The 25117-nt window shown below is 41.1% G+C and overlaps 1 protein-coding gene across 31 annotated transcripts in view; it reads left to right on the plus strand.

Moving 5' to 3' along the window:
• RBFOX2 (RNA binding fox-1 homolog 2) overlaps positions 1–25117 on the plus strand; it is a 276323-nt gene that overhangs the window by 87220 nt on the left and 163986 nt on the right. For 29 of the 31 annotated variants that reach the window (XR_011997802.1, XR_011997801.1, XR_011997798.1 and 26 more), the window contains exon 2: positions 627–677. The exons of the other annotated variants lie outside the window; for them this stretch is intronic. Coding sequence is in view for 20 of the 29 variants with exons in the window: in XM_072741453.1 (XP_072597554.1) it covers positions 627–677 (51 nt within the window). In the remaining 9 variants the exon portion in view is untranslated. The remainder of the gene's footprint in view (positions 1–626; positions 678–25117) is intronic. 31 annotated transcript variants of the gene reach the window in all.

Consider the following 25117-nt stretch of genomic DNA (forward strand, 5'->3'; position numbering starts at 1 on the left):
AAATACATTTAAATAAATATATACATGTTAGGAGTCACTTGGGTCCATTGGGTGATATAGGGTGGTAGAGGAAGTCCTGTGCAGAGACGGGATTTCATGTAGGGTTCAAAGAACTGAAGGAACACATAATGATAGGGAGTGCCTAAAACTTCAGGCCATGGGGTGGTTCTCAGTAGGGGGAGCATGTTTAGTTCTTAGTACCGTTCAGCCAGGAGACTTCTGGGAGCGTGTGAATGTTTTTGGTTGTCCTAATGTTCGTGATTCCTACTACCTTTTAGTGGTTAAGGGCCAGAGAGGCTAACATCCCACAGTGTGAAGTTAGGAGTTGATTTGCCCCAAATCACAGTGGCTCCATGTTTGAGATATATTGGGAAGGAAACAAATTTAGCTCTACTGGGAGGAAAATAGTGTTTATGAGTTGTGTTTTGAAGCAAATACTATCTGTTTGGTTTAGTTTTTGCCATTGTAGAGGCTGAACTTGGAGAGGTATGTAGTTAGAGTGGAAGAAAGCAATGGAACACCTTAGGAACTGTTGTAGGAATTTGTATTTGATCAGTTGGGATGATTTTGGTGATTCTTAATGTTTTCTTTTGTCTTATAGTTTAATTTTCTTTTCTTTTTCCTAGAACGAGCCTCTGACCCCAGGTTATCATGGATTCCCAGCACGGGACAGCCAGGTTGGTATTCCTGTTTATAACTCAGATGGTGTGTGTGTATGTGTGTGTGTTCATTCTAAGGATGCAGTGGTGGAGAGTGTTTCCTGAAATAATTTTGGAGAGTGATATGATTAGTTTCATCAATGAATTTACATTTAGAGATACAAATAAAAATATTTTTTTAATCCTAAAAGAATTGTAATCACATTATTGAAATTGTGGATATTACAGGGGGAAAAAAAATCACTCAAGCACAACCATAATTGCTTTTGTTTTTTCTTCTCCAGGCTGTATAATAATTTTTTAACCTGGTTTTCTTGATGTCTCATAATTCTAAGTGCTGGGCTTGTCTCTTAATTCTCTGCCACTTAGCCCCTGCCTGCACAGATTTTTTTGAGTCCTTGCAATAATCTGCAACAAGAAAATTCCATTCTTCCTGGGGGAATTCAGCCTTATGGTTTTAATCAGTGAAGGCTTGGTTGAGAGAGGGAAGTTTCTGTTGCCTTTCTTTGTTAGATAGGGAGGATGATTGGAAAAAAGCCCAGGCCCTACTGTGGGTAGAGCAGTACTGCTTCCTATGAGACATCATCTGGATGCTTTAGGTGAGTGTATAAAATGCCTTCCCTTTCCTTTTGCTATTAGAAACCTTGAGCAGATGAGGCTGAAGCTGAGTTAGGTTAGAAGAAGAGGTAAAGCTGCCTCAGAGGAATGATGTGGCTTAAGATACCTACCCTCTGAAATTTGCCTCCTTGCTGTTTGGGAGTATTGATATTTTTCAGGAGATTTGAAAGGATAGCTCATAGCAATATCTTTGAATACCTATCCAACTTCCCCATAGAATTGTCCAAAAAAGCCCCCATTATTAGGCTCGTCCAAAGGGCATGTATCATTGGAGTGCTAAATAGAGGGGTTGACATAGTTCTTTCCAGAAATTACTTGAATCTCATCAGAACCCCTGCAGCTGATCTTAACAACTAGGATAGTCCCATAATTAGTGGTTATCTATTTGAATATATGCTCAATTCTTGTACTTTTGGTGCTGGTTTGGCATCACATCGGCCCCAGGTGGGGTATGGAGATAAAGGACGAGGGAGAGTGTTGTTGATCTTGGTGTTCATCTCCCAGGGGGATCATCACTGTCGGAATTGAAGTTTGTTCTTATGGAAGCTTTTGTTAAAAGATATGGTCATTTACTTCAAATCTAAAGAGAATAATATAGAGGATATTTTTTTTTTCTTTCTGGTTTGGGTCTGCTCTAGAGCTTTTGAAGCTGTAAAATTTATGCCCTTTGATAGTAATTCTATATCGTGGCCATATATCAGGAAAAGTACTATTGCCTGGAGATTCAGCCTCTAGAGGTTCTGATTGAATAAGTCTAAGATTGGGTTTAATCATTCACATATTTAGAAATCTCTATAGGTGATGCTGTTTTATAGCCAGAGTGGAGAACTGCAGTCTTATGGGCTACTTTAAAAAGAGTGACATTTTCTGTTTCATCCTGTTCTTTAACATAAAGATAAAACCTAAAGGATCCTTAAAACATAAAAGATCATGGTCAGTCTCTATCTAGTTTTGCATACCAATGCATATGTTTACTTATTTATAAAATGTTGCTTATTTGGGATATAGGCTTATTTTAGATATAGGAAGGTAAAACTAATTAAAGTATGGGAACAGACGTACTGAGTTTAAAAGGAACTGGAAGGTACTGTATAATGCTGAGTTCTTCCTGGAGGGATTGAAGATCAATAAGAAACTAAGCAAAAGGAATTAAGAGGAATTTGTTAAAGCACAAAAGTCCTCTCGTTGCTTGGAACTGCTTTATCTTTCCTTTCTCTTGTGGTAGGGACCCACTTCTGTAACCTGCACCTTCATTACTTATACTCTCTCTGCTGTAGGTCTATGCAGACCCTCTTGCCATCGTTTAAAGCTGCTAATTTACTTTGAGGCACATTCTGATGGTGACAGGCTTATATTAGTTTATTTTCTTGGGCTTTATTTTGTTCTCTGACTGGATCTTTAAATCAGAGATCTTAGAGCAGTGCAAACAGGCAAATATTGAATAGCTGCTTGTTGTATTTGATGAATACAGAATCCAAATGAGTACTGCTAATTAATGCGCCTAACCTTGTGAACTCTCACTTTGTGCGCTGAGGTTTGGGAGGCATTTATCAGTGTGCAACACTGGTCACCGAGCAGCCTGAGGTGGGCAGAAATTGAACTTGTGATCTTTACATCTCCCCAGACAGTTTGGTTCAGCAAATCCAGGAGCAGGGGGATAAGGTAAAGGTGAATTTTTATTGTGATTTTGTCCTCCTTATTCTTTTGCTGTTCCTTTCTAAACAGATAGGAACCTTCCCCAGACAGGATTTTTATCAGCATCTCTGGGTGATTTTAAAAGAGACAAAGTTACAATCCTAATCCTCCTAAAGCACTGTTATCAGTGCTTTCCCACCTCCTCCTCACAGTTATCTTTTGAAGTAGAAAAAGCAAACACTTCCTTTGGACAGAGGAGGAAACTGAGGCGCACACAGATAAAGTGACTTACCCAAGGTAACCATATCAGTTAGTAGCTGCATAAGAACTGAGATTTGTCTTTCCTTTGTTGAGGGCCCTTTCCTCTGTCCTGGGGATTGTTCCCTCACACAATGAAAAGTGTGGTCATGTATGTGTATGCCTACTCACTCCCCTACTTCATTTATCATTTGGGGGCTTCATAGGCCTCATGAAGCTCAACCATGGTCCCTGGTTAGGGATTATCCCCCCTGAATTCCTTAGCACCAAGCAAACCAGCATCTCACTGTTTAGTGACCTTTTTCATCCTGTTCTGTAAGTTCCCGCCACATTTGAATTCGAAACCTGTGCAGCAAAGAAGAGGAAATAAAATACTTGCCACCTTGTAGAGGTTTTGCTTTTTATTTTTATTTTTTTTATTTTTATTTTATTTTATTTTAAAGATTTATTTTTATTTATTTACGATAGACGTAGAGAGAGAGAGAGGCAGAGACACAGGGAGAGGGAGAAGCAGGCTCCATGCCGGGAGCCCGACGTGGGACTCGATCCCGGGACTCCAGGATCGCGCCCTGGGCCAAAGGCAGGCGCAAAACTGCTGCGCCACCCAGGGATCCCCGAGGTTTTGCTTTTTTATGTGCAGTAACCCTAGCCTTCTTTCTTAGTCAGTTAGCAAGCTTTATGAGATGACAATCCTTTGCATTCATAAAACTCTTCGAGCACTTCCCCTGCTTGCTAATGGGCTCTGTGGAAGTGGAGGAAACGAACATTGTCCAGACTTACAGAAGTGAAAACCAGCTGGAAAACTGATTGTCTCACCTAAGGCCATGCAGGAGGTTGGATTGACCATGCAATATAGTGATTTAGATTCCCAGCTGATTGTTTCTCTGTTGTTTATGTATAGCACAAGTGCTTATTTGAGTGTTGATTAAGGCTGGAATATTTTGTGGGTTTGTAATATTTTTAAATGAGAGAATATTTGTGTGCATTAGCTTTAGTGTTTTTAGATGGGGGGTGCTTAAGATTAGCAGCCTGATTAGAAGGGGGCTTAGTTCTGCATAGCAAGCTTACTGTTTTTGCTAACATTGTTTGTTTATTTGGATGGCTTTCAGGGGGCTTCTGGAGAGTACAGTGGGAGTTCCAAGGCCCAGCCCCTTGCCACCTCTCGGTGCCATAACTTTATGTCTGCTCTATCAGGGCGGCCATAGAATTCATCATTCTAGTTGGGGCACTTTTGAGAGTGCAAAGCAATGCTCCTATTGAAACAGCCCCAGGCAAACCGAGATGGGTGGGATATATGGTCATTTTAGCCATAATTACAGAACTGTAGTGAATGTCCCCTTAACTGATGTTGGATTATGGCATAGTTCATTGTCTAACATTTAATCTGCGCGGGAATGAAACATGGCCATTTACATTTGAGATGAGAGATACTACAGACTCTTGGTTGGGTTCGGGTACTGAGTCAGGTACGGAACTGAGAATAATAGTATGCTTAAAAAACTAATATTTGTAAAGTACTTTAGAGTGTGCTTTTGTGTTTGCTGAAATTTGATCTTCACAATAGCTCTGCTAGGTAGGTGGGGCTTTATTAAGGACAACAATTATTAGAATTTTGTTCTTCAAAACAAAGAAACCAGTGGAGAGGGGCGCCTGAGTGGCTTAGTGGGTTGAGAGTCTGACTCTTGGTTTTGGCTGAAATCGTGATCTCAGGGTCCTGGGATTGAGCCCTACATTGGGCTCCCCCACTCAGTGGAGAGTCTGCTTGAGGATTCTCTCCCTCTCTCTCTCTGCCCCTCCCCCTGCTTGTATATCCTCTATCTCTCTCTCTCTGAAATAAATAAATAAATCTTAAAAAAGAAATAAAAAGAAAACCAATGCAGAGATTTTTAAATGACTGTCCCAATGTCACATAGAGGGGAGGTGGCAGAAATAGGCTTGAACCCTGGATTTTCAGCCTGTCTTGTAATTTCTATTTTGTGGTCTTTTGTCATTGTTCTCTCTTCCTTGAATGGGGATGTTCTCTTGCTAGTGTGACAAGATATTATGGAATCCTTGGGGATGTAGCAGCACAAAAAGGCTTCATATGATCTGGAGGTCCCTTGAGTAACTTATGTCTGTCAAAATTTTTTTCTCTCTTGTTTGTTAAAATAGCTTACGGTTCACAGTTTATCTTTTTGTATTTTAAATATAAAAAAATTAACATCATGGTGTTAGGATCTTTATCTTATTTTTAAAATGTTGGTCAGTGTCTCCTTAAAATTTTCTTCCTTTCCTAAAGTTCTGTTGAAAAGCCACTGTATCGAATTGTTCAGATGAAACATGGAAACAAAGAATGTCAAAGGTGATGTGCAAGTTGGCAGATGTGGCTTTGACTGTTAGAGATTTTAATTGGGAGTGGCAGCCATACTTTTTAATTTAGAGGATAGATTAAAAATGACCTAAGAGGGGGTGCCTGAGTGGCTCAGTTGGTTAAGTGTCCAACTCTTGATCTCATCACAGGTCTTAATCTCAGGGTTGTAAGTTCAAGCTCTGCTTTGGGCTCCATGCTGGGCATGGAGCTTACTTAAAAAAAAAAAAATAAATAAAAAATAAAAATGACCTAAGGGATTTATTTTTCAAGAGTATTTTCTTTGTTAAGTATTGAAAAAAATTTTTTTCTAACTAGTTCTTCCTTTTATTCCTGGAATGGGCTTTATTTTAGTCAGAGTTTTTATAAATGAACTTTCAGGGCTTTTAGTTATTTTGATTGGGGGCCATGGACAATAGCATTTTGTCATTGTCAAAATGACAATGCATTTTCTGTCATACTCATTTGGTTTGATGCCAAAGAAATAATAGCTACTTTTCCTCCCTTGGGGAGAGTTAGAATGGAGGACCTGGTAAGAGTCTTCAAGTTCTAGCTCAGTGCTTTTAAGCTTAAAAAAAGATAACAAACCCTAGTAAGCAATACCTTTTACATCATGACCCAGGACACACACACACACACACACACACACACACACGAATATAACTTAGAATTAGTCTTCCAGAGAGTACAGTACATACCCTTACTGTGTTGTAATAACTGTATATTTTCCATTCAACAAGTTGATTGAGCAAAATTGATTTTCTGGACCCACTAATAGTTTGGGTCTGTCAAAATTCTAATAATTGTTGTCCTTAAGCATGCAACCTTCAAGAACTCCATAGACTCTAGCAGCTGCTTCCCTACTCCACATCCCTCTGCATCCATTCATCTACTTTCTGCCTCTGTGGATTTGCCAATTCTGGGCATTTCCTGTAAGTGGGATCACATAATATCTGGTCTTTTGAGACTGATTTCTTTCACTGAGCATAACTTTTCAAGGTTCATCCATGTTGTAGCAAATGTTGATACTGCATTCCTTTCATTGGTTGAATCATATCCCACTGTCTGGATATAGGGAGGATTTGTACACGAGCCTACTACCTCCCTCTGTAGTTCTGTCTCCTGCAGCTCTCTTACTTAGAGTTGGTGCTTGTCACTTGGGCATTCTTGAACAGGCTTGACCCTGGCTTCACTGTGGAGTCACTGTTCCTTCTGCCTTCAGATATGGACTGCTCTTCACCCGGATGCTCACCTTATTCTCATTCAGGTCACAGGTACAAAATGGACTCCTCCGAGAAGCGTTTCCTAACTATACCAGTCTAAAGATACCCAAATATGTAACCTGACCATTGAGTTGCACTTTCTTCATATCTCTCATCATCAACTGTAATTATCTAGTGCACATACTTTATTGTGTATCTCTCCCACTAAAATATGCTCTGCAAGCTGTGGTTTGCTTAGTGCAGAGCCTGACATGTAGGAGGAGATCAATAAATATTTGTTAAAGGAATAAATGAAAATTATTTTGTTTAATGTCAAAGACTTTGAAAGGTTTTAGAAAGGGAAGTGACATGATTTATTTTACATTTAAAAAAATGACATTCTGGCTACTATGAAGAATTGAATTTTATGGGGGGGGGGCAAAAACAGCAGCCTTAGAACTGTCTAGGCAACAACTTTATTATTTGCTGTGTTTAATATCAGTTCCAACCAGGACCTAGTTGCTGAATGAGAAATTTTACCACACTCCCCAAGCTGGAAACTGGATTAAAAAGACTAGAAGTAAAGTGTTTCATACCTGTCCTGTTTCTCATAGTCTATAATAATTTTCTTACTTGGCCCCCTTTTAACTAAAAATACTTCTGCTTTGCTTTTAAATTACATACAAAATTGCTTTTTTTCTTTTTGCTAGGTTGTACAGAACCCTACTCTCAGCTTTCATGCAAGGTATATTATAAAATGGTTGCTTCTCCCCAATATCTGACATCAGGTCACCCATCAGTGGGTAGGTCCTCTGTGATGTTGCTTTACACCCTCTAGTGGATGAAGGGTTGGTAAATGCTGTGGCATCTGGTATTCTAGCATTTTGCTCAAACCATGTAATTAGCTTCAGACTTACTCTTGCATTTTAGACCATTTCCTTCTACAAATAGTTCATAAGCTTTTTCCTTCTGCAAAAGACCGTTTCATTTCATCTGCTGCTGTCTGCCATGTGCCTAAATAACATGCTTATTCTGCTATTTCTTGATTTACAATTTTAGACACCATGTTTTGGCTTCCTACTGTTGGAAATGAGATATTAACAGTTTTCTAGACACTGTCTCCTTCCTTCTAATAAAGCCATTTAAAAAAAACCCAGTGTTTATTACTGATTTATGATCATTTAATAATTATATTATTATGACTAGATGTAGCTGAATCATAAAATATGATTATATTCACTTTCTCATATACTTTTTCATTTCCCCTGGAGTTATTAAATATATTTATACATATATATAGAAAATAAATAAATATATTTAGTAATCACTTAAACACTATTGAGATATAATTTCTATACCATAAAAGTCATTCAGTGTAAGTATACTTATTCAGTGATCCTATAAAATTTATAGACATGCTACCATCACCACAGTTTGGGTTTTGAACATTTCCATAACACCCTGTGCCACCCCCAAAATTTTCTTGAATTTTTTTTGCAGTTCCCATTCTCACCCCACTCCCAGGCAACTGCTGATCTGCTTCCTGACTCTATCTATTCTGGACATTTCATGTAAATGGGATCATATGATATGTATGCAGGCTTTTGTGTGTGCGTTCTGTCATTTAGCATAGTGTTTTTGAGGTTCATCTATGTTGTATGTATCACTATGTCATTACTCTTTGTTGCTGAATAGTATTCTTTCATATGGATGTACTCCATTTCATTAATCCATTTACTAGTTGACAGATAATCGGGTTGTTTTCAGATTGGTGATTATGAGTAATGCTCTTATGAACATTTGCATATGTTCATATAGACATATATTTTATTTTCTCTTGGGTAGATTTCTAGGAGTGGAGTTGCTGGGTTTTATATAGTAAGCTCATGCTTGACTTTAAGAAATGATCACACTATTTTCCAAAGTGGCTTGATTTTATCCACCTTTTTTGATTATATAGAGTATGTATTGGTAGCTCATTGGGGTTTTAATTTCTGTTTCCTAATACTGAAAGATGTAAAGTTATCTTTTCATTTGCTTATTAGCCATTCATATGTCTTCTTTGTTGAGATATCTGTGTAAGTCTTTTGCCTGGCCCACTTTTTATTTGGTTCATTTGTCCTTTTATTGAATTGTAAGAGTTCTTATATTTCCTGGATACAAGTTCTTTGTCAGATTTATAATTAGCAAATATTTTTTTCTCAGTTATGAGATTTTGCAAGACAAATCTTTCCCCTCCCCTCATTAAAATAAAACTATATTTTCATCCTTATTTGCTAAATTTGGATAAATTATGTAACTATTATAGGACAGAGACAGTGGAAACAGGCATTTAACTGTCTTTGTTCAGTCCTGGTGATAGCTCCAAGGAAGATTGGTAGGTTTACAGTGGCTTTGTGTTTGGCTGACATAGCCTCCAGATCCTTAGTGGCAGGCATATTTGGGCAAGAAAGCTCTTCATGTAGTGAAGAGCAGTTATGCTGATTTCTGCATGTCCTAAGAGATGTGATATGGTAGAGGTTCAGCCATGTTCAATGGCTTTATTTCCTCCTTTAACTAAGACGCTGTAGCTTCTGAGTAAAGCTGTTTCATGGAAATTCCTTTGGGGATACGCACGTGCACACACATGGACAAACCACGCCCTGGGTTTGGGTTTAAATATCAGTACTGCCATTGCAGGCTGTGTGACTTTGGGCAAGTATTTCTTTTTCTGAGCCTCAGTTTCTTCATCCATAAAATAGGAATGTTGTCTTCTGTGAAAAGTTGTGGGATTAGAGGTAACATCAATTTCCTGGTGTGTGATAGGGTCATTAAAGCATTTTTCGCATTAATTTTATGGAAAAGAGGCCATGGGCAGCCCGGGTGGCTCAGCGGTTTGGCGCTGCCTTCAGCCCAGGGCATGATCCTGGAGATCTGGGATCGAGTCCCTGCATGGAGCCTGCTTCTCTCTCTGCCTGTGTCTTTGCCTCTCTCTTTCTCTCATGAATAAATAAATAAAATCTTTAAAAAAAAAAAAAAGGAAAAGAGGTCTTAGTTTAGTTTCCACAGTCTCTGACATAAGTCATGTTTCTTTTGATTTACCATGTGAAATGAATTCTGTCTGTAGATTTGAAATTTCTAGCTCGGGAACATAGCTTCACCATATTCCCAAGAATAATATGCTTGTGTGTGGGGAATGAAACCTATATACGTTTATTTACCTACCTCATTTTGGATCTTGGCAGCATCAATAGAAAGAGGGAGTCGGTTTGGAGACTGTTGTGACTTGAACAGAATCTGGCCAGACTATACTGGACATTCAAGGTTCTTTATCACTATCATGCGTATTGTTAATCCCTTCCACATATTTCTTCTACTCTACATGGTTCCTCAGAGTCCTTCAGATCTCTGTTCTGGATATTTATTTCTTCCCAGTGCCTTTTGCTTGAATTCTTTCTCCTGTTCCCAGCAGAACTCTTAAGTATCCTTCAAGATCCTTGGCTATAACTTAACCTGCTATATGGGACCTTTTCTTACTGCCTCTATTCATTGAACTCATTTAACATGTCATGTGCATGAGCATTTCCCTAAGTGTCAGATGAAGTGAGTTTGGGAAATTTTGTGAAGATCATGAGCAAAATTTAACTTCTTTAAGGCCCAGTGTTTTCATCAGTGAAAGGGAGGGGGGCAGTACTTACTTTTGTAAGCATTACATTTTAAAAAATTTCCTAGGTCAGGAGTGACTTATTAGCTGATGTGCTATAACACTGCCTCTGCCATCTGTTTTTCTTGTAGTCTAGAAAGTCTCTTCTTATTTCTGGATCCATGTTTCTTATTTTTCTGTTAAGGAGTCTTTTGGCTGTAATGGGTTTGATTTTGTGATTCTTGGCAGTATCATGCTTCCTCATGGAAACAATGGGAGTTTTTATCACTTAACTTCCTACCTCTGGATTTAGCAGGACTGCTCTAGATTTGTGGATAGATGAGTGACTCCAGCCAGAAGCCTAGAAAACATGGCTGGCTTTGGCTTTCTTCTCATCCCTCTTTGGTTTCTTTGTCACATCCTTTTATTCCATGGTTTGATTTCTTCCCCCTGCTTTGCCAGTTTTTACTCAGTTTGGCTTGTGATTTTAGGCTGTCAGAACTGTTTGTATTGGTCTCTTGACCCAAATCCTTATTATTTTGTTAATTGATGGATCATAACTTCACTGGTTGGCTTTCCAATAGATTGGCATTATATATACTTTATATAGAGGCATTTGATTTGTCTTGTAATGAGTAGTTTAATATGGCCCTCAAAGAATGATCTGACTGTAAAGATTATTAATCACTGGGACTATTTATAAAGGAAAATTAAAGGATTTTCTTTATTAGCAGTTTTCAAAATCAGGTAATTCATCTCTGGCCAAATAGTAGACTTAAGCAGCAGATAGTCACAACCAAACTTGGCTTTCATTTTGTAAGTTACTTTTAAGAAACATGATATGTCTCTTCAAACCTTTGTTCTTCAACAGCCACTGGCAGATGATTTAGAATGACACCAACTAGTTAAGTATAAGATAAAGCAAAAGGCCTCACAGTTTGTGGCCAGCATAGTTACGTGTTTCAGCTATAGATTAAATATTTATATTTTCGTGATAACATTAGCATATGCCATTATATTAAGCTGATTTAGGGTTGATTTAGAAAAGCAGGGGGAATACAACAGATGATTTAAGGTCTCTGTGTTAGAAAATTTGGTGCCACTAGAAAATAATTTCAGTAAGTTTAATGTAATCATACATTTAAACAAAGGCACCGCTCTGATGTCACTGGGGTATCATTATTCTGCTTAGCTTTTTTTAATCTGAAAACTCTTCAGTGGATACTCTAGGCCTTCCATGATTTGGCCCCAGTCTTTTTCCTTCTTTTTCATGTAAGGTACACACTATGGGATGGGGTAGGGTAGCTTTGAAATCAGATACAGGTTCTAATTCTAATTTCTAATTTCTATATTTATGGTATTTTACATGTTTAAATACTGTTCATCATTTAAATTTAACTTCAAATGCTGTCTCTTCCATGAAGTCTTTTTTTTATAATAAATTTACTTTTTATTGGTGTTCAATTTACCAACATACAGAATAACACCCAGTGCTCATCCTGTCAAGTGCCCCCCTCAGTGCCCGTCACCCATTCACCCCCACCCCCCACCCACCTCCCCTCCTCCATGAAGTATTGTCTGATACACTTATTTGGGATCAGTCTCTGAATGTCCACTGAATTCCGAGGCACAGGATTTCCACTTTGTCGCAGCATTTTATCACCACGTATTATTTTATGGTGACCCATACTGTTCTGTGAGAACAAGAACCCTATCATACTTCTTGATATTCTTGAATACTTTTGCCCAGAGTAAGTGCTCAGTAATAATTTGGTAAAGGGATAAATTAAAAAGTAAACTTACCTTTGGCCTTCTTGAAATACAGAGGCTACTCTGTTGGGATTTTTTTTTTCTGTGGAAGATTAAAAAAAACACAAAACTTTGCAGGCTTTCACTAGGTTTTTTTGCTTTTTGCCTTGCCAGAGCTATATAAAAAATTAATACATAAGAAGGCAGATATCTGATCTTCAGCAAGAGAGTGCCTCTTACAAATTTAATGGGTTTGGTCAAGTGGATATTAAATGTAAATCTGCCGTTTTGTGGAGCCATAGAAGGCTCTTAAACCACTCAGTAAACATCCTTATTGAATTAGTAGAACTTTTCAACAAGAGACTGCCTGTGTATCTCCTGTTATCAGGATCTTTCATTGTTCCTTAGAGCACCTTCAGCCTGTGCTCTCAAAGCTTTGTGGTGTCTTGTGAATCATAGAATCATCTAATCTAAAGATGCTTCTAGCTCCTTAATTCTGTTATTTCATTATTGGTGTAGGGAGCCCGTGCATTAATTCTAGCAGGTGTATCTTAATTTTCCCAGGAAAAGAGAGCTAATATGTATTGAGCACTGATTATGTGTCAAGTCCTATATGAAGCATTTAGCAAGTATTATTTTATTCCTCCCCTATGCAGGTGAGGAAACCAAGGCTCAAAGAGATTTAAGTCATTGCCCAAAACTATGTAGCCAATAATTAGAGAAGTTGGGTTTTATTTTTATTTTTTTAGAGGCGGGGGACAGAGGAAGAGGGAGAAACTTAAGCAGGCTCTATGCAGGGCACAGAGCCCAATGCTGGGCTTGATCTCATGACCCTGATCTGAAATTGAAACTCTCAACTGACTGTGTCCCCCAGGCGCCCCTCAAGTTGGGTTTTAAATGTAAATGTGTTAGATTGAATATTTATGTTATTTCCACTGAGCACATGTCTTTTCTTTATTAACTTTTAATTAAATGTTTGGTTTTTTACATCTTACTTGCATGTTTGATTTTTCTTTAGTCAGTGGCCAATGTTATTTCCTTTCTGGCTCCCTTCCCCAGCCCTGTGCTGAGGGGGTGATAATCCTGTATTATATTTCTATAGTCCCGTAGAGTTTATAGATCATTTTCCTGTCCATTTTCATTTGATCTTGGTGGGCTCCAGTGAGGTCTACATGCAGTGGTGGGTGGAGGGGCAGGTAGGGTTTTATTAATCTTTGGCATCTAATTAAGATGTCGGGTTTTATGAGAGATTTGCCAAAGGTGGTAATAAGTAGCGCAGAGAAAGGAGCACAACTTTTGTTTTGAAGAAGTACACTGACCTTTAGACTGAACTTTATAGCCATAATTTTTTTTTTAATGAAGTACATGGACACAATATCAGAAAAATGTAAATGAGGTGGTCCTAGTAGATTTAGAGGATCTGGAGCCCCACCCTCTGGACTTCTTTTGACCTTGAGGCCTCACTGATTTGGACATAGGTTTGTGCACCCCCGGGGAATAACCAAAGGCCCTGCGTGTCAGGCAGGTGTGGGTTCAGAGTTTTAGTTTGTGCCTGATGTTTCCACCCCTCTCAGGCTTGGGTCCTCATTTGTAAAATGGGTATGCTTTTGTAAGATCGTTGGTAAGTAATAACCTACACACATGCCGGAGCCTAGCGCAGTGCCCCTCTGGCTTCTCTGGAGGACAGATCCACTCGCCAGGAGATAGAGAGCGGCCACATTCAGCTGTGCGGGGCTCCTGCTAAAGAGTGTGGGGAGCTTGCTGCTAAGGCCGGGTCCCCAGGAACCTACAGTAGGGTGCTTTGCACTTGACCGAACATCCACACGTCACATTTATCAATCTTTGAGAACAAGAATGGACAGACATTTTATGCAAATGATCAGGGAGCAAATACTTCGGGCTCTTTGGGTCCAGTAGCCCCTGTGGCAGCCACTCAGCTCTGCTGTAGTAGTTGTGAGCAGCCATAGATAGCATGTAAATAAATGGATGTGGCTCTCTTCTAATAAAACTTTATCTGTGGGCACTGAATTTTAGGTAATTTCCACCTGTCGTGAAATACACTTTTGATTTTTTTCCCCAATCATTTAAAAAATGTGAAAACCATTTTAGCTCATGGTCCATATGCAGGTTGTACAAAAACAAGTGACATGCTGGATTTGGTCCGTGGACCATAGATTGCTGACTCCTTATTTAGACATTGCCTATTGATAGTCAATGCAGTTTTGTTTTTGTTTTTGTTTTTGTTTTTTGGTCAATGCAGTTTTTAACCCTATGAAGGATTATTTAATTAAAAAATGATTACTATTAGGTAGTAACATTAAAAAAGACTTAATTTCACGGTAGGAAGAGGTAAGATTTTTTTTTTCTCCATTTCCTTTACAGGAATTGTTACAGTCCATGAGTCTCTTTATACCCTCTACAAAATGGTTAAAATGCAGCTATCCTTGTCTTGGTCATGCCTACATGAAAAAGTTTCTAATTAAAGACTGTGTAGTATAGTGGAGAGACCATGAGTCATGGGAGGGAGAGGAAACTTGTTTTTTTCACTGACTTTAACTTTGTCACTTTACTTCTTTGGGCTCTTCAGCTTCCTCAGAAATAAGGAAGTTTGAGACGATAATGTTCGAGATCTCAGGCCAACTCTGACATGCTGTTATTCTACTTTTAGTTGTCTGGAATGGTTCTGTTGAACAGTTTTCATCTAGAGAAACTAAATATTTCACTAGTTAGTAGTTTTGGTTTTTTTTTTTTTTTTTAATTGTTTCACATTGTTTGGGTTTCAGATTGTTTTGGGGACTATTTACAAAAGCAGTTTATTCCCACTGTGCTAATGCTGTGGCCATTTCTGAAGTGAAAGGCAGCTGTGATTTAAGTCCCACGTACATTATCGTAAACGCTGCTCACTTGGTGTTCTGCTATCCTGAGATAGCTGACCTGTTTGGAGAGAAGCTGCAGATACACAGAGTGAGGGGGACTAAGGAAATTGGAAGAAGAAAAGGCTATCCTGACTGTGTAGGGGCTTAGGAAAATTTCATAACCTTGTCAAGTCTGAGTCACACTCGAAGGACTCTTGGCTCTCTTGGGGTGGGAGGAGAAAAGGGAGATGGCAAGTGGCTTTGTCTGTTTTTGTCAACAGAGGGCACCCAGAGCAAAGTCAGTGCTCTGTGACACTGAAGGCTCTGCCCTGCTTCCCAGGCAGGTACCAGGCAACATGCAGTGGACTCACTGTGTGTCCCTTGTAGTTTGTTTGGTCTGTGCCCATATTCTCAAACGTTTTGTCCCATGCTGAAGTCAGATATTTAATTTTATTATTGTTATTGTTATTTGAAGTAGGTTCCACACCCAGTGTGGAGCCCACTGTGGAGCTTGAACTCATGATCCTGAGATCAAGACCTGAGCTGAGGCCAAGAGTCAGATGCTTACTTTTTTTTTTTTTTTAAATTATTTATTTATTTATTCATGATAGAGAGTGAGAGAGAAAGGCAGAGACACAGGAGGAGGGAGAGGCAGGCCCAATGTGGGACTCGATCCTGGGACTCCAGGATTGTGCCCTGGGCCAAAGGCAGGCGCTAAACCGCTGAGCCACCCAGGGATCCCCCAAGAGTCAGATGCTTAATTGACTGATCCACCCAGGTGCCCCAGAAAGTCAGATATTTTAAATGTAGTCCTAATAATTCTTATTTCCTTTCACCTTAAGTGGAAAACCAGTTCCCTCAATGTCTTAGAGTGAACTTTCTTATGCTATGAAGCCTAGGCTTTTGGGGGAATGTGCAGAATCAGGTTCTAGTTTAATTCAATCTCCAGGGAGCAGATATCCTGACAGAGCAATCTGTGTAGCATATTGTAAGGGCACTTTGTTTTATTACCTGGAGCTGTGGTTCTCAAAGTGTGGTTTGCCAGACCAGCAGCGTCAGCATCACCTGGGAACTTAATAAATTTGTGGTCTCTCCCTCCCTCAGACCTACCAAAGCAGAAGCTCTGGGAAAGGGGGCCCAGCCTTCTGATTTCAGCATGCTTTTCAGGTTATTCTGATGCACACTCAAGCTGAGAACCACTGCCTAGGACTTCCTGAATAGCACGTGCCAAGCACTGTGCTAGGGTGTTCATCTTCACTGCTACTTTTCATATGGGAACACCAAGCCTAAACGATTTCGTGCATATATTAAGTGGTAAATTAGGAATTTGCCTCCTAGTCTTTCTGACTCCAGAGCCATGCTACAGTGTCTGCAAAGAAAATGCTAAGAGGTATTACTTAAATTCATTTTTTTACAATATTTTGTTTATTTGAGAGGGGGGAGGGGAGCCAGAGGGAGAAGCAGACTCCCTGCTGAGCAAGGAGCCCAGGACCTCGGGATCATGACCTGAGCCAAAGACAGCTACTTAACCAAAGAAGCCACCCAGATGCCCCTATTTAAATTCATTTTTAAAGTATCTCTAAAATCTTTTTCTTGAAAGTAATATATATTCATTGAGAAAAATTGAGAAGATACAGCAGACCATAAGAATATAACAAAAATGGCCTTAATATATTTCACTTTGGGATGCCTGGGTGGTGCTGGGTTCCCTGCTTGGTGGGGAGTCAGCTGGGGTTTCTCTTCCTCTGCCCCTCCCTCTGTTTGTGTACACATAACACACACACTCTCTCTCTCAAGTAAGTAAATTCACCAATGTATTATAAATACTTTTTCATGCCATTAGCCATTTTCACAGTAATATTTTTCATGGCTGCCTAGGATTCCATTGTAAGTTTCCATCCTAATTCTTTTCTAAAGTTTGTCTGAAGTTGTTTTGATTCCGTAGTAGGCTTTTAGAAGGAATGAGATACTGAGTGCTGTGCTGTGAGTGGCTTAACATGTTATAGCAAAAGTGGTAAATACAGATTATGTTTGAGGAGGGAACATGGAACTAGAGGGGCAATACTAAGCCAGATATTGAGGTTAAAATGAATCCAGAAACAGAAAAACAAATTGAAATAAATAATTGAGAATAAGTACTAGGAATGGACTAGGGATCTGTGGCTGCGATGGCTTAGAACAAAGTGAGAAAGATGGTAACATCTTGGCACTAATGGCCTGCTTTTATTGCTGCCTTTTTGACATAGAGCGTGATCTACTGGATGATAGCATGAAAAAACTGGGTATAAGTCTTCTATAAATAACAGTTATTACCTTCTGTGTGTCATCATATTAATTATTTACATGGAGCTTCACATTTAGCCTTTATAACAACTGCATGCGCTAGATGCACCTGATGGTGTTTTGCCCATTTTACAGAAGTGGGAACCGAGAGTGGACAGAGTTACTTGTCAAGTTCTTTGGAATGCAAGATGTGTTGAAACTCCCAAACCTGGGCTTCCTTTATTTTTTTTTAAAAGATTTTATTTATTTACTCATGAGAAACAGAGAGAGGCAGAGACATAGGCAGAGAGAGAAGTAGGCTTTCCGCAGGGAGCTAGCAGATGCAGGACTTGATTCTAGAACCCCGGGATCATGACCTGAGCTGGAGGCAGATGCTCAACCACTGAGCCTCCCAGGTGCCCCAAATCTGGGCTTCCTTAGTACCATTTACCTTCATTCCTTTCATGGTGTTGCAGATCACTAGCTACTGCCTAGGGGGATTCTACTATCCCTTCTGGGACAGGGAAACTAGATGTGGAAGGAAGGACACTAAAGTCAAGACAGAGCAGGGATAGACTTTAAGACCCAAGCAAAGCTGCTATCCTGCCCAGTTATCTTGGGAAAGGTGTCAGCCTGAGCAGCAGAGCACGGGACTGGAGTAGCAAAGTGAGTAGTTGAGCAGAAGGAGTGAGGGCCAGTGGGTGGAAACAGGGGATGGCCAGAGAGTCAGTCTCCCTCCTTACATTTCCCTTCTAAAGGAGGTTATAACTCCTTTTTAAAATGGCTTTATTGAATATAATTCGATACTATGGAGTTCATCAATTTAAAGTATACAGTTGGGACTCCTGGGTGGCTCAGTGGTTGAGCATCTGCCTTTGCCTCAAGGCATGATCCTAGATTCCTGGGATCAAGTCCCACACTGGGCTCCTTGCATGGAGCCTGCTTCTCTCTCTCTCTCTCTCTCTCTCTCTCTCTGTTTGTGTCTCTCATGCATAAATAAGTAAAATCTTAAAAAAAATATACAATCCAGTGGCTTTTAGTGTTTTCACAGAGTTGTTCGGCCTTCACCAGTCAACTGTAGAACTTTTTCATTGCTCTGTAAAGAAACTATGCACCCCGAAGTCATTTCCCAGTTCCTCTATCCCCTTCTCCCTGAAAGCCCGAGGCAGCCATTAGTCTTGATTTTGTCTCCACGGATTTGCTTGTTCTGGATATTTCTTATAAAATGGACTCAAAATACTATGTGACCCATTTGTGTTTGGCTTCTTTCACTTAGCATGTTTTCAGGGTACCTCCATGTTGTCGCATGTATCAGTACTTCCTTGTTTTCTGTTGTTAAATAATATCCCATTGTGTGCACATACCACATCTGATTCATATTTTTATATTGGGAAGGGAAAGGTAAAGAGAATGGGATAAAAAATGAGAACTTTGGGATCCCTGGGTGGCGCAGCGGTTTGGCGCCTGCCTTTGGCCCGGGGCGCGATCCTGGAGACCCGGGATCGAATCCCACGTCGGGCTCCCGGTGCATGGAGCCTGCTTCTCCCTCTGCCTATGTCTCTGCTTCTCTCTCTCTCACTGTGTGCCTATCATAAATAAATAAAATTAAAAAAAAAAAATGAGAACTTCCTCCTAATTGAAAACGGAGGGAGTGGGCAGCAACCATGCAAAACCCACATATCAGGCTCTCTCGAGGAACTGTGACTAACAGCATAGGTAAATAGGATGCCTGGCACCTGCTGCTCCATGAGTCGTTTGTAGCAGAGCGGCAGCTCTTCTGACCTGAACGTGTGCAGCATTCAGGGAGCTCATTGTGTAGATCTTGTGTGTGGTCCAGTGCCATTGCTTCCTACAGTACCTCATGTGGAACCGGAGAGGTCTTCGCTGATCTAATCTGGGTACATTTCCCTTGGTCACTGCAGCTCTGGGTCCCCAGAGAGTCCTCTCTAAAGAGCTGCCAGTTTGTTGAGAGCTGGCAGTTGCAGGATTATTTCTGACCACACGATTTGTTCAGTGGAGAGTACACCCGTTATACAGGTCCTGATGTATTGGCCAGAAATAGCAGCTGCCATTTCTCTGTGTCCTTCTCAGCATCATGTTTGGAGGCCTCGTTTTTGCAAGCAAACCATGTGCCCTTCTGGGTGCTAGGTGACTCTACTGTTGTCCCATTGCTTTCTGCTGCATTCTCTTCTGGTTTAATATTCAAGGAACAGGGAGTCCTGACCTTCATAAACTCTATGGTCTGGGCCAAGAATATAAGTCCCAAAACCTTTTTAGTTTGTGTTCCAGAAAGGTTGTGGCTGGCTTTTTGCTGGGCCTGAACTTTCAGTTGAGAGAGTAAATTGTAATTGCTGGTGTTAACGTCCCGACTTTTCTGTGGTCCACCTGCTGTGATTCATGAACGAGAATGCAGGTCAGGGAGCATCGGCTGGGCCCTCAGTTCACCCTGAATGTCATCACATTGCCCTTTTTCTGCTGATGGGGAAACCAAGTCAGCTGAGTCTAGTTGACCACCCAGGGCTGTAGTCTTCTGTTCTTAGAGCTTGGGCTGGTGGCAGAGGGGTCTGTGATCTAGAGCCTTCGTTCTCAGGTTGGTGCTTTTTCCTCCAGCGCAGTGCTGTTTCCTGATGGATGCATGCTGTTGCGACTGAGGAGCAGCCTAGTCGTGCTGCAGTCCCATCAGCAATGCAGGTTTTAAGGTGTGTGTGTGACAGTTTGACAGATCAGGATTGTGAAGATGAAAATTTGCAAGCGAGAAAGAGCAAGAGCACTGGTTTGTGAGTTTGGGTGCCCCTGGCCGACAGAACGTAGCCCCTTCTGGCCCTCCCCAGTGCATGGTTTTCAGTGAGAATTCATGTTTTTGATTATATGATTGTCATTCTTTGTGAGTCCCATGTCTATTTGCTAAGAAATATATGTGCTGCTGCACCAGCCCAACAAGCAATCATCTTGTAGCGCCTGTCTGAAAATGTTTAGTTATGGCTGCCAGCTCCATGCTTGGTGTCATTTTTTCCCGGTGTAACGTGAAGAGAAAAGACCAAGGTTCTTCTCCCAAGTACACAGCCCCACTCTCCCTCCCTTCACTCTTGGTTGGCCTATGGAGCTCCAGGATGTACCTCATTTTCCAGCACTGTACGGCCCCATGACCCTGACAGATTCCTTAGTGTGTGGGAGCATCTTTATTTTTTTTTTTTAAGATTTTATTTGTTTATTCACAAGAGACAGAGAGAGAGAGAGAGAGAGGGAGAAGCAGGCTCCATGTAGGGAGCCCGACGTGGGACTTGATTTGGGTCTCCAGGATCACACCCTGGGCTGACGGCGGCACTAACCCGCTGAGCCACCTGGGCTGCCCTGGGATCAGTCTTAAAAGCAACCCCTTCTCAGTGGAACACAAGCTGTGCAGTACTTCCCTCTCTCCCCATTGCATCCTTTTTGTCCTGTCCTCCCTCACCAGCCCCAACTGCTTCACAGGAAGAGGTGCTGTCTTTCCCTCTTCCCCCAGCACCTAGTACAGCACACAGTAGGTAGTTACTATATATGTAATCTTTGGCATTTTCCTGCTGTTTACAAGTCTCCAGTGGGAGGGGTAAGGTGCAGGGATGCTGATACTCAGCTGGTGGTATTATTTCTTCATAGAAGTTATATTATAGTCTTCAGTAATAATTTACGGTGACAGTTACTATTTATTGAATGCTGACGATGCATGGAATACTACACATGGTGCACACATGCACACGCCCCCCCTTGGTTCCCCACTATTCTGAGCAACCTTCCCTGTGAGGTAGGTGGCGGAAACCCTATTAGACAGATGAAGAAACGGAGCTTTGGAGAAGTTTAGGTCACAGAACTGGAAAGTAATGGAATAGGTATTTGAACCTGGGCCTGCCTGACACTGGAGCCTGTGTTTTTAATAACCATGTGGCGTCTCCTTGAGTAGTTAATTTGCTGAGCATTCCTGTAAAAGAGAGCTGAGTCACTTATGTTCCCTGGGAATTATAAATGAGACATCTGTGCTAGCAAAGGGCATTTGGAGCATAGTTTGGATTAAATTTGGCTTTGGGATTGTAGAGCAGAAAGAGAGGGAAGACATAAGGTGCCTCTACCACTGCCCGAAGCTGATTTGCTTTGGCCTTGTGTTGAGGAGTCTTCGCTCTTTGAGTCCACAGTAGGTCAGGTTGTTCCTAGTCTACATAGCTCCTGAGGGATAGGTCTGCCTGACTGTTCCGGATATTGTTCTGAGTGGGCCTCATCCTGGTTCCTGGTGCTGCACTGAGGTAGCCTCATGTTGGTCCCTAGGCCAGCTTGTTTCTTCAAGGGTCTCCTGTTTCCATCCTTCAGTCAGACAACTTCTCTTTGATTTTATTTTGGTGCACCCCCTCGCCCCCCATTTCAATTACTAGAAGTTTAGAATGGAGTTGTTGAGTTGTGGCTGAGGGTGAGAACAGAGGGAATGCGGTTTTCTTTGGCTCTTCAATAACCAGTCCTATGGAGTCCCCATAGCATACTGGAGAGAGTGATTGGCTCTCTTAATTCTCTGCTCAAAACAGTTATATTTTGTGTATACCCTTGAAATGAGAGAGAAACTTGTGAGGAAACAGGAGTTGTTGGGGTCATAAGATTTTGAGGAGACAGGCCTTTGCTGTACTCTCCCCTGGGGGAAAGAATGTAGCCAGGATTGAAGGGCATTACCTCAACCAATTCAGTTAAGTGGCCCCGTCCTGGATTAATATCTTGGGCAGACTTCCCAATGGATTTGGCAAAGTATTGGGTTTCTCTCTCCCCAAACCCTCCCTTCTCTCTGCTCTGCACATGTGTGCTAACATAATTACAGAGAGGTTGCATCTTGCAATAAGATCTCCTTTTTAAAAAGGAGGGACCTCCTCCTAAAGAGGATGGGGGAGAAACTCAGGGCAGGGAATGTGATTGTGTAGTCTAGTCATGTTTTTGGAACGGCATACTTTGAGAAAAATGGTACTGTGGAGAGGCCAGCAGGCTGGTTCCCCGCTGTAAGGGAAGGGGGGTGGCAGGCAGAATGGTGGCGGTGTTGATTTCAAGCACCTAGAGCAGGAGCGTTCCTTACTAATTTTGTGCTAGACTAGTATTAAACTGCCTTTTTGCATTCACTTGCTCCTCCAGATTGTATTACTAAGAATTTGGTCATTAAAGAACAAGCACTCCGTTGTTCACGAAGGTCAGAGGTTACAGTCTTCTGAGTTTGGTGGCCAAGTGTTCAGAAATATTTTACAGATTTAGTTGAAAACCTGAGCAGATGCTCCTGCTTTCTTGTTTACCCGTGGGGATCGGGTGACATTCTTCCCCCTTTCCTCTTCCCCACCCCTTTGGGAACCAACCAATCACAGCGAGGAGTGGATTTCACTGCCTCTCTGGCCTCCTCCCATAGGAGTCCACCCAGCCCAGGCGCTCTGGAGCCTTGGCTGAGGCTGAGCGCTTAACTCTTGTGTGTCTAAATCACAGGGAGCTGCTGACCTTGCAGTCAGCTTGTTTCCTAGTTCACATGGAGTCTCTGAGCTCAGGTAGTGTTAAGCTAAAAGCTTGCTGTGTCCTCAAGGGAATTTTCCTAATGAGGCAGACTACAATGCATTGAGCTTGCAGAAGCTGCTTTTAAGCCTTAATTCTGCCAGTAACCAGCAGTGTAACCTTGGAAAAGTTACTTTCCCTGCTTGGACTTGATTCCCTTTCTGCTAAGTTAGAAAGGAAAGGGGGGAGAATGAACATTTGTGACATGGCGATATATGCCAGCCACTGGTGTTTTATGTATGGCTAGCCTGAGGTGTGAGGACATTTAACCTGTATTGCATGCCTCTTCTGAAGCAGTTTGCTTTTTACACTCTGCTGTCTGCAGGGCACACACCATTCACTCGATTTTCTAGATGAGAAGAGTGAAGGCTAGGGAGGCTGTCCGATTTGCCCAAGGTCAAAGCTAGGAAAGTCCATCTGGCTCTAATGCCCAGGCTTTCTTCCATTCCACTGGGCTGGCTAAAAAAGCCCTGGAAGTCCTTCCAGCATTCTCATTCTCGTGCCCCGAAAGTTTTAACTCCTTAGTGGCTTTCAGCCCTGTTCTGTGGAAGACCAAACACTGCTGTCTTCCCGTTCACAGCCTTGTCCCTCAGGCAGGTGAAGTGACTCAGACAATCCTGCCATCTCCTGAAAGTCATGAAAGACGATGGTGAGGCCATCCACTTTCATCCCCTCTAGCCAGTATCTCCACTTCCTCCTCATCTCCCTTCTCTCCTGCACCAGCAGGTATTTCCTTTCCTTCTTTCCTTGTGTTTATGATTGTTGGGGGTAAGTATACCTAATTTAAGGAAGGGGTGGAATTTTGAAGAGCATAAAAACACACAAACCAAAACCAAAACCAAACCAAACCAAACCAAAACAAAAAACTCCCACCTCCTTTACTTGAAGCTTTTCTTTGGTATTGGGTTTACCCCTACTTGGAACCCCTGACACTGTCCCCTCTTATTAGGAGCTCCCCCTTTTGAAGAGCTTTGTTTTTCCTGATAGTCTCCATAAATTCTCCTAGCCATCTGGTTTAATAGGGACATCTTGCCCAGTGGAACACTTTGTGTTTCTCTTCCTGCAGATTTTACTTTAAAATTCAGAGAAAATAGCTCTCTTTAGGTGAGTTCTTATTGATATTCTGTTGCTACTAATTTAAAAGAAATTATAATAGTAGCTCTAAAATGTCAGATTTGCCAAGGAGTCATTTTCTGTCTTTTGTTGTGGGCTGAGAAAAAATGACAATAAACAGATCTATTAATAATTATAATTTATTTAGACAGTCAGTAACCTAAGTGTTGTATATATGTTGTTTCTGATTTTCATAACAGCCCTGCTTTTATAGACAAAGAAATAGGGGTTGAGAGAGGTTAGGTTCGAGCCTTTGCTCAAGGTCACAGCTTGTGAGTGGTGATTTGGCAATTTGATGCCACTTCCAAACCCATGATCTTTCTTTAGTACCATGCTGCCTCCGGAAAATGATCTTGAGAGTTCATTTAATCCATGTCCATGCCTTAGCTCTGAGCACCCCAGAAAAATCCATATGTTGTCTTTTAAAAAGAGTGGTACCATTTTATGTGATAAATGTCAGGGTTGAAAACAATTTTTTAAGAGATGTATATTTTCTGGTCTTTGCCACCTTTAACAACCCAGATAATTTTTACCAATGTTTAGAGTTATTTTTACTGAAATTTAAATCCCTCCCTTCTGGTTATAAGTGAAAATATTAAATAACTACTAATTATCAGATCCTGGAGAGTTGAGGATTTCACTCTGAATTAGGGTGGGCAGGAAGAGGTGGGCCTTAGAAGATGAATAATATACAGGTAGGTGGAGAAAAGCAGATTGAATTTTCTTGGAGTAAGGAAATATTCTCATTTGCCCCAGCATCTGATATATCTTGTGTTCGCCATATCTTTGAGCATGTGAGAGTGAGGACAAGAACCCACAATGCAAGATGGTTAGGTATTACTCGATGGCCGTGGGCTGCTCCCTCCTTTCATGACCTGCTTGTGATTCGTTTCTGTTAAAGTTATGTTGGGCTCTCCTAAGTTGTGTGCAGTGAGAGATTCACAAAAGAGAAGTATGCTTTACTACGTGGGCCCAGTCATCCAGATCAGCCTAACAGATATTTCAACAATGAGTACCGTGTGCCTGTTACATGCCAGTCACCTGGCCAAACACTGATGATCCTGAGATGAATAAGACATGACCACTGCCCTTGAGCAGCTCATCATCGAATTTACAGTCTCATTCAGGATATAAGACCTACAGATACAGAATTAACAAAAGGCAATTTTATATGCTTAAGGTTGTAAAAAAAAAATTGAGTCAGGGACGGCACATTTTACTGGGGTTCAGAGATCAAAGGGGTTAGGGTTTGCCAGAGC

Source organism: Vulpes vulpes, chromosome 16 (assembly GCF_048418805.1).
Source record: "Vulpes vulpes isolate BD-2025 chromosome 16, VulVul3, whole genome shotgun sequence".
NCBI classification, from domain to species: domain Eukaryota; kingdom Metazoa; phylum Chordata; class Mammalia; order Carnivora; family Canidae; genus Vulpes; species Vulpes vulpes.